This window comes from Asparagus officinalis, chromosome 8 (genome assembly GCF_001876935.1).
Source record: "Asparagus officinalis chromosome 8, Aspof.V1, whole genome shotgun sequence".
In the NCBI taxonomy this organism is placed as follows: domain Eukaryota; kingdom Viridiplantae; phylum Streptophyta; class Magnoliopsida; order Asparagales; family Asparagaceae; genus Asparagus; species Asparagus officinalis.
Genome location: NC_033801.1, coordinates 14,277,247 through 14,286,733, shown reverse-complemented (window position 1 = coordinate 14,286,733; position 9,487 = coordinate 14,277,247). Strand labels below are relative to the sequence as shown.

The window sequence follows — 9,487 nt, the reverse complement described above, 5'->3', positions numbered from 1 at the left end:
AGCACTGTCTCAGGGCAAGCTGAAAACAATTTATTCTTGAGAAATAGCTGTAGAAAACATTACAACAGCATTACAAAGCTAAACAAATAATTGAACATTAATCTCCACAGTGTCACTAAACTGGGAGCTATCTGATTATATAGGGATGCTCAATGCTTTTATGTGCATATAATGAAAAACAATATATAATCATGCCAAAGATTTGAATTCTAAGGCATTGAAAGAGTTAAATGTAGCTAGTTTGTCATGCTCAACACAGCTTCCTGTATCCAACACTTTCCTGTTGATCTGAAGTAAATTACAAAAGATATCACTGAAATGATCCAAATGAGATTTAGTTGTTACTCGTCATAGTGGAAAAACAAGACAAGAACATACCTGACTATTCATTATCAAAAATAAATAAAATATGAGTAATGTAGAAGCATCTACATGATCCAAACCGATCTCCTGATGGTAATTAAGTGATGTATATCTTAGTAGGTTCCCAGTTTTCTTCACCGCAGCAAAGCACTTAAAGCTGAATCTCTCCATACTCAACTACATCTGATGATAATTACTCGGTCTCCTTGACAAAATCAATTTCTTTTTACTTAATCATTAGATTTATATGCCAAAATTTTATCCAACCTTAACTGGAAACAGTTGCTGTTTCCAGATGAAATTACTCTTCTTCCACCAAAGAAAATACAGGTACCCCCTTGCCGTTGAAGCTTGAACACTTGACTTGGAGCTCTTCTCCCAACTCAAACTCCGTTCTTCCATTAACCTGCAGAAGAGAGTAGATCAGTTTACCACAACAATTCTCTTTTCCCTTTTTGACTAGTATAACACGATTTTCACTTTTGATACACAACTTTGGTTCAGGCACAATCTACTCTGATTTTAATTTTTTTTTGAACTCTTAAAAGAGTCGAAGATGTTCATCCGGGGTCTATTCACACCAATAGAACTACAGGGGGTCTATCTGCAACTCGCGATAGTGCAAGGGGTCTATCCACAGTTAACCATTTTTTATATAGCAGAATCATGCAAGTTTGTTAATAGTTGCGCCGCATCTTGCTAAGAGTAAACTGATTATCTCAAGTTCTTGCGACATTCAGAACAGACATAATAAATTGTATATAGCAAAGTCAATATTGAGGACATCACAAATTTTGCATGAAGTTACTTCGACATAAAATAAACAATCTAGTCAGATATGAAAACTCAATGACTTAGAGAGAACAAATACACACAAAAAAAAAACAATTTATGAATGCAATACACACAAAAAGCAGCGATAAGACATAAAATTCATATTTAGCGAAAAACTTTGCTGAGAGGATACCTCAAATTTATACATTCCCCGCAATCCTCCACCTATCTCAAGTACCAACCCATGTGTACGTTTTTGGTGTACAGTTGCCGTTACTCTGTCTCCCAACTTTAAAGAACGGGCCTGGACTTTTGTTGTGTTGACAGTTTTAGGCTTATCATTTGTTCCAACTTTCTTCGTCAACACACTAAACATAGTTTCAAGATCAAATTTGTCACTTTCTTTTGTACATCTGTTGGTAGCCCGGGTTTCCTTGTCTTTCCTAATGGAATTACCATCACTAGAGATAGGAAATTTCCTAATATTCTTCTGCTGTAACGGATCATAAGGCCTTGGAGACTTTGCACCTTTTCCAGACCTCGGGACTATTTTCTTCTCACTAGAAGTGTCCTGTGAATCACATTCTGAACTACTCCGAATTACAAACGAAGGTGTTGATGTTATGAAAGAGTCATCATCTTCACTTTGTTCTTTGTTAGTCGGTGCCTCATCAAGTGCCTCTTCAGAGGTAAAAACACTAGTTGCTGGTTTCGTAGGAAATATAGAGCCTTGGTGTTCCGAACTCGTTTTCTTTGAACCACCACCTTTCAGAATAGCTTTTGAAGAAAGTTTAATGTTACCCCTGATATCATTCTCAATGCACATTAATGATAACTCTTGTCCCACAGATACAACATCAGAGACTTTAGATACCTAGAGAAGAGAAATTAATGCAGATCAGGTGTGAAATAAATTGCAATGCCTAGAGATATTCCCCCCATATACTGCAGAAATCTCGATCAGCCATTCAGGGTAGTACTTACTTGGTCATGTGACAATTCAGAAATGTGAAGAAGACCTTGTTGACCGCCGCCTAAATCCACAAAAGCACCATACTCTTTGACTGATGTAATGACACCTTTATATATCTTGCCAACTTCAATCTCCCGTCCAACAAGAAAGTCAATCTGCGGCAAAATCAAACAATAATTGTTATTCTTCCTAAACCATGTAGAGAAAATATACACTTGTACATAACAGAACAATAACAATTTTCCTTGAAATTCATCTCATCAATTAATATAAACTTGTGATGAGCTGTGTTACCTAGGTACTTCTATCATAAAGCCATACCCGTACCCAACATGTACCTGACACATTGTCATAGTGAAACTTCATGGACATTCCTTGGATACCTGCATACATTTATTCAAACATGTACTCGATGATATGATAAATGTTTTAATTTAAAACACTTATCATACACTTCTTAGACGTTATCCTACCCTTCACATCCATTCCTCGAAACTCGTTAGACATAGATTGGGTTTGTTTCAGCCCTTACACAAGTTCAAACTATGATTTTAAAGAGTTGTTTGAGTGTCTAGTTCAAAAACGAGTTGTTTTACAACAAAAATTTAAAGATGTGATAGAAATTTTAGTTCTAATAACATGTTTTGCAACAACTTTTCATCGACGTTGTTCAGGCATGGGATCAAGGTTGTAGAAAGCGGAAAGCAGCACGAACTGGTGAGGCACCGCTTAGGATTTGGGCATTTAGCAACAAAAAACTTCAAGTAAAAATGTAGTCTAGTTTAAATATGTATAAATATATTGGAGGAGAGAACGGACTAAAAGGATGAAGTGGCTTCAACCGGAAAAGAAGGTCGAGGAGCTTCAACTGGAGATGGTGATGGTGAACTTCAATGAGCTCAAGAGGAGATGTTGTGATGGTGATGGTGCAAGCGGAGCTTGCTCGATAAGGTTTTGGAGGCGGATTTGGTGGTGAGAGGCAGTGGAGTCAGTCAGAGGCAAGGCGGCTGGAGTGAGATTTAGGGTTAGCATTTATTATAGTCACGGAAGCGGGAAGGAGAGAGAGAAAAGCAGAGGGTTGTACTTTAGAAAATTGGTCAGGTTCCGATTTCAGTCGGGTATAATGTATGTATTTGTCTTTTTCAAAGCGTTGTTAAGTGCTTGAAAGTGTTTTTAAGTGCTAAATAGCGCTTTTACAAGCTTTCTACCACGTTTTCAAGCAGAAAATGCCATGTCTGCTTTTATTGGCCGCTTTTAACAAAAGCATAGCGGTGAGACACTGCTTCTGCCGTGCTTCTGCCTTGCGGACTGCTTAGGGGGCCAAAACCAGGGCTTTTTTCAACACTGCATGGAATTCAATTGGGGTTTTGCCACATATACAAATGCGGATCCTTAAAGTCATTTTACCTCTTTCTTCTCTTAACTAACCTGGGAGAGTTGGGAGCTTGAGATCAGACATAGATCTACTTAGCCATCTGCGAACCATCAAGGTACTACAGCAAGACATTCCCTTGTTCATAACTTTAAACCTTTGTTGGCCGGCCAGACCGTTGGACTTAACCATTCATTTCGGTTAGTTGTGTGCTATTTTATTATGCATTTTAGTTCATCTTACTTTCACGCAGATCTTGGGGTTGGGTTCTCCTTTGTTTCCCAACAGGAATTTGGCACCATATAGATGGATGATGTGAGGTTGATTGCCAGACTAAAAAACCAGCACACTCTTGGAGCTTTCTCAACTCCGGGTTGCCATCCATAGGGGAATCTCATTTTGAAGGGGAAAAGGATGAGATGACTTTACTAACTTCACAGCAGGAGTAAACGGCCCTAAAAACTCGTGCACTCAAACACATGTCACTTATAAGAATATCCTAGCACAAAAGCCAAAAACTTATATGTGCGTCCAAATTTATCAGGTAAATAAAATATACCTTCTCTTGAGCTTTTTCAAGAACCGATTGATTCCTTGCAACTATAGTTGCCATTCCATCACTGATAGCAATTCGTGCACCTTAAAGAGGAAAATCAAACACATCATTCAACTAAAACAAGAAAAAGGAATGCAGATAATGACCAGGATGTATTTATCATAGCAAGATAAGGAGTAAATTCTAGTTATGAAACAAGAAAACATCCTAGGCAACAGACAACTGAGAACTTTCGGAATGTATGAATCGGATCAAGCTTAAAAATTTCTTTTCCAAAACAAGCCCCTTGGAAGAGTTGACACCAAATAGGACAAATGACACATTATGCTCAATCCCATATAATAGCCACCATATTTGACTTTAAATGTATACCAGACATCATCTAGATAGGAAGAAAAAAACATCTAGCAATTTTTTGTTGTTGATTATAGAAGTAGCCTTAGCTAAGAGTAACACATTGACGCTAGCTTATGAAATATAATTCTAAGCTACACAACAAGCATGATAACCATGGACAAGAAGATCTATATAATTCTAAGCTACACAACAAGCATGATAACCATGGACAAGAAGATCTATGCACGATCCGAGTAACAACGAGAACATGCAACTGCATGAATAAAAAATAACCATGGACAAGAAGATCTATGCACGATCCGAGTAACAACGAGAACATGCAACTGCATGAATAAAAAAAATCAACTTCCAATAAATGAATATATATTTACAACACCAAATTTATGTTCCCAGAAAAGATGTGTACAAACCTGTTTCTTGTTCAATCTTTTTTCTTTGAGAACCTAGAGTCCCAAGCAAGCGTCGAAGAGATTCATTGCTTAATTTCAGAGTGACTGCAAAAAGAAACCAGCAAAATCAGACTAATAACCTATCGAAGAGATTCATTGCTTAATTTCAGAGTGACTGCAAAAAGAAACCAGCAAAATCAGACTAATAACCTAACGGAACATAAATATAGGATGCATATTCATATGTCTGCAGACGCAGATATGCAAATGCAAGAATACATGCATACATGTAAAAATATAACAATCTACCACAAAAGCATATGCCCTTGAGGAATTACAAAGTAGCCAACCTAAGTGTGGAGCACTTCCATCATCCATAACACGTGGTGCACTTATCTCCTGCTCCATCCGATTAAGAATTTGAATGCGACCTTTTCGAGCAGGCTCTAAGGACTCACAAATTATATCTAGAGGAATGCCAGCAGGTTTTATATCCAATTGAATAGCAGTAACTCCTTTCCTAGTTCCCGCAATCTTGAAGTCCATGTCCCCAAGGTGATCTTCAAGACCCTAGCATTAGAAAACAATGTAATACAAATAAGAGAGTTTCCAAACAGCGAAGGACATCTGTACATTGTCGCAAAGGTTAACATCATGACAAAGAAAAATTTTGCTAACTTGGTCCTCTTTCTGTATTTCATTTGATTTCAAACGTATGGGGACCCCATTTTATGAAATTTCCAAAGTAAATCATGTGAATGATGTTTCAACACCTAATTTGCGGTGAATGACTGTTCTTACCAATATATCTGTTACTATACGGTAATCTGTAATCATCCCGGTTGATGGATCTACATCACTAATAAGACCAACTGAAACACCAGCTACGTGTTCTCTTAATGATATACCAGCATCCATCAAAGCCATGCTCCCTACAGATAAGATCAAGATAATAGTTAGTAAGCTAACAAAGGTTAGATAGAAACTATCAGCAACCAAATACTAATGGAGGCTGAAAAGTCCAAGGGGATACCTGCCCAAGTGTAAGAAACATTACCATTCAAAAATTCAATTTAGCTAAAGATTTATTACTAAAAGGGTTTGACTAGAATGTGCTTTAGTGAGAAAGTCAATGTTCACTTGAACATCTTGAAGAACAGAAAACAAACATATTACCTCCACATACAGTTGCCATTGATGTTGAACCATCAGAAGCCATTACTTCTGAATTGATACGAACAGTGTATGGAAATTCATCTTCTGGAGGTAAGACGGCAAGCAAAGCCTTCTCAGCAAGAGTGCCTGAAACAGTTAATAAAATTCAACAACACAGTTTTAAGCTTCCTATTGACTTCGATAGTCCGATATGATTCTATAATAGTAATTTCACAAAATTACAGAGCCAATTATATGAGCTGAGTTGTAATCATATGCTAAGATTGGACTCCCATTACATATTTATTTATTATCATAAGTTGTTTTGCCATAAATGATATATATAATATGACACAATATGCTAAGTGACACAATGTGAAATATAATTAATATAATATAAATATCAAAATGAACACATATGAGTACACAAATTTCACTCTGTTCTCTAATATGCAAGCTGCATTTACATTTGCAAAGTATCACACATCACATGATATAAAAGAAGGATCCTGGTTTCCAATATGTACCCATGGCAGTTACTGTTCAAAATTTTCTCTTTGATTTGAGTACTATTACTAAATTTAGATCGACTAGCCGATTGCTTCTCCCTGGAAGCAATTATACTGTCACTAGGCACTCGCAAAACAGATTATAAAAGAAACAAAAAGTTATTCAAATTTTCAGCTTCAGTAGGAAGTACTACCCCAAAAATAAACAGCTAAAGCATAGCCAAGTTAAATAGGCTGAGTAGTGATGAATTACCATGCCCAACTTCACGTCTGTTAAGTCCGCCACGTTTGCCAACTTCATTAATGGAGAATGGTGGAAAACTATAGTGAAGCATAAAGCGCTTTGTTGGGGGACCAACAATAGAGTCCAACCGTTGAGCATCACTGGGAGCGCCAAGGGTTACTGTGCACAAAACCTGCCATGATAATTTCAAAATGAAAGAGGACCATTAGCAGAAGAAACAGCTTGATTTCATATGACATGTAAAAATAATATCTTTCAATCGTTAGATATAAGGGAAATGATATTTAGAAACATGAATCACACACCTGAGTGTCTCCACGTGAGAAGATTGCAGATCCATGCAGGATTGGGTATGTACCAGCTTCACAATACAAAGGTCTAACTTCATCAAGTTCTCTCCCATCAACTCTAAGACCCTTTTCAATAATTCTTCTTCGAACAACCTAAAAGATAAAAAAATCAAACACACTCGACTTTATGCATAAGAACATAAATGTCAGATAGTTATGATGGACCTTCTAAATGTCAGATAGTTATAATGGACCTTCTAATATTGACTAGGGGTTAAATGATGTGCTGATCTGATGCAATAGTCCACTGAATTCACAGTAGAACTCTGTGGATAAGTAATATTATGGTATCTAGAAAATTAGTGAAATCACTGACATAACATAAACAGATACTTGTCAAGACAAATTAAGTTTTAGCACTACAACATACGAACAAAACAACCAGAAGTAGGCAGCTGACAATCAAGTATTAGGTGCATATAGATAAAGGAAACAATACCAAATCAATAAGCCTGCAATATATCTCCAACACATATTATCTTTGTGTAAACCTGCTGAATTTGCAATTCACAACTTAAAAAATGGTGGATATTTTAACTTTATTTGTCTAATGCACTGATTAAAAAGGTGAGAGCCATCATTTTTCAATTAGTTAACGTCATTGCCCAACAAGGGAGCTCATGCAGGACGTTGAAGATTAGATTTTAGGATTTAATTTTCTTGTAAGGATTTGATATGATTTTAGTCAAGATGTTTTAGTTGGAATAGTTACTTAGTTTTATCTGTTAGTTGGGATATTTATGGTTTTTGTAACCTTTTAATTACATTTTGTTTGATTTAATTAGGATTTAATCCTATAAATAATGATGCATTTCTTTGTTTGAGAAAATGGAAAATTAATGAATAAAATATGAGTTATGAGAGATGTTTTGGGGTGGTTCTATAGGCATGAAGCCACATTGTTTGGTTAGGCGCTGAGAGTGAATCCAGCTTATCGAGTTTATCTTGTATCTTTCTTGTTTCAGTAGCTTTGATCTATTTATTCCATCCTCAAATCTCAACCAGCCACCTCTCACTATCATCGACCTCTGATAAGTTTCTCCGATGATTTACCGATTAAGTTTCTCGGTGACCGTCCCCCATCAGGAGCGTTAGGCCTTTCATTTATAATCCAAAAATTAAGACCAGGCTGCAATGGACCTATAAATTTTGAGGATTAAAGAATTCTTAAGCACATAAGAAATCTGTAACGGAGGTAGTGGCAAGTAAGATGATTCCTCTTATACGCTGAAAGTATAAGCGCCCTATTTTTCTTATTCTCTTTTAAGACTGACATGACACTTCCTCGAAAATTAAATCTTACAACAAATGCTACAAAAATAACAACAACAAAGCCTTTATGCCAAATGTTTGGGGTTGACTAGAACTTCACAAATAAACGCTAGCTCAAATTATCCAATTCAAAGACTCCCATGAACCATAGATTACATCTTCAAAAGGGAGATGCGTAGTAGTAACTACAGAAACAAATTATAGGAGCTACTAATTACGTAGAAAATTTATTATGAATCCCTTATATGCATGTAGGTGTAACATCAATAATTTTTATGCAGTTATAAGAGCAAATGTAACAAAAGATATATTGAAAAGATATATTAATTACAAGGAACTCCTCAGTACCTTTTTCCTGACAGTGTCCACTGCCTTTGGAAGAACTTTCAAACTATCTTCATCGCACACTTCTTCAAGTTTTGCTTTAACAACTTGTGTAATTTTATCTAAGGCTTCTCCTCGTTCAAACTAAAAGTGAATGACATATCAGTCAGCAGATAGTCTAAGACTCTGAGCAAAAGAAAACAGATAAAAGTTCCACTACTTGCTAGAAATCAATTAGTAGATCACAAACTCATGGTGTTGAGCTTCGCCTTCTATGCTCAAAAACGAAAAAACGGACAAGATTGATTCTGGTTAAGAGAAGAATAAACACTGTACCTTGCCATATGTCGGATCTGTGAAAACAGCTTCAATCTGCTCTTCTGCTAAGCTCTTAACCTTTTCTAAGGTCCTATCTGTAATCATTGACAATCTATACTCCTTTTTTCCTTTGCCAGCTTTCTCCGCCAATCTAATTTGAGGGTCAATGTATTTGACAGCCTGAAAATAGTGACAAATGACATTTTTAAATTGTTATAGGAGAAAATGTTAAAAAAGGCAAACAGCTTCTTCAAACCTCTGGATGAGCAAGCCTTAAAGCAGCCTCTAAATCCTTTTCTGAGATCTCACGGGCCTGTACATCTATCATCAAAGTTTTATCCCGTGTACAAGCATAAACCAAGTTGAGATCACTTAGGCTTAGCTGCATCAAATATCACAAATTTGTAGGAAAATGTCAAAATAACATTATTTAATTGATAATCAAAACAAGAACTTAAAATTAGGAGGAACGTTATGTAATTGATAATAATTAGCACCTCATCCATAGTAGGATTGAATATTAGTTTCCCA

At 36.3% G+C, this 9,487-nt stretch overlaps 1 protein-coding gene across 2 annotated transcripts in view; it reads right to left on the bottom strand.

Annotated features, from left to right (window-relative positions):
- LOC109819421 (polyribonucleotide nucleotidyltransferase 2, mitochondrial) overlaps positions 113-9,487 on the bottom strand; it is a 10,689-nt gene continuing 1,314 nt past the window's right edge. The window contains exons 3-17 of one of the 2 annotated variants that reach the window (XR_002241531.1): positions 9,454-9,487; positions 9,213-9,338; positions 8,975-9,136; positions 8,663-8,782; positions 6,998-7,135; positions 6,702-6,864; positions 5,961-6,086; positions 5,586-5,716; positions 5,135-5,354; positions 4,806-4,889; positions 4,042-4,121; positions 2,122-2,265; positions 1,331-2,011; positions 379-769; positions 113-288 (exon numbers count right to left, since the gene is read on the bottom strand). The exon at positions 9,454-9,487 is cut by the window's right edge and continues 119 nt beyond it. Coding sequence is in view for 1 of the 2 variants with exons in the window: in XM_020385142.1 (XP_020240731.1) it covers positions 665-769; positions 1,331-2,011; positions 2,122-2,265; positions 4,042-4,121; positions 4,806-4,889; positions 5,135-5,354; positions 5,586-5,716; positions 5,961-6,086; positions 6,702-6,864; positions 6,998-7,135; positions 8,663-8,782; positions 8,975-9,136; positions 9,213-9,338; positions 9,454-9,487 (2,314 nt within the window). In the remaining variant the exon portion in view is untranslated. Of the gene's footprint in view, positions 770-1,330; positions 2,012-2,121; positions 2,266-4,041; positions 4,122-4,805; positions 4,890-5,134; positions 5,355-5,585; positions 5,717-5,960; positions 6,087-6,701; positions 6,865-6,997; positions 7,136-8,662; positions 8,783-8,974; positions 9,137-9,212; positions 9,339-9,453 lie in introns of both variants that reach the window. The other variant, XM_020385142.1, reaches the window with a different exon arrangement.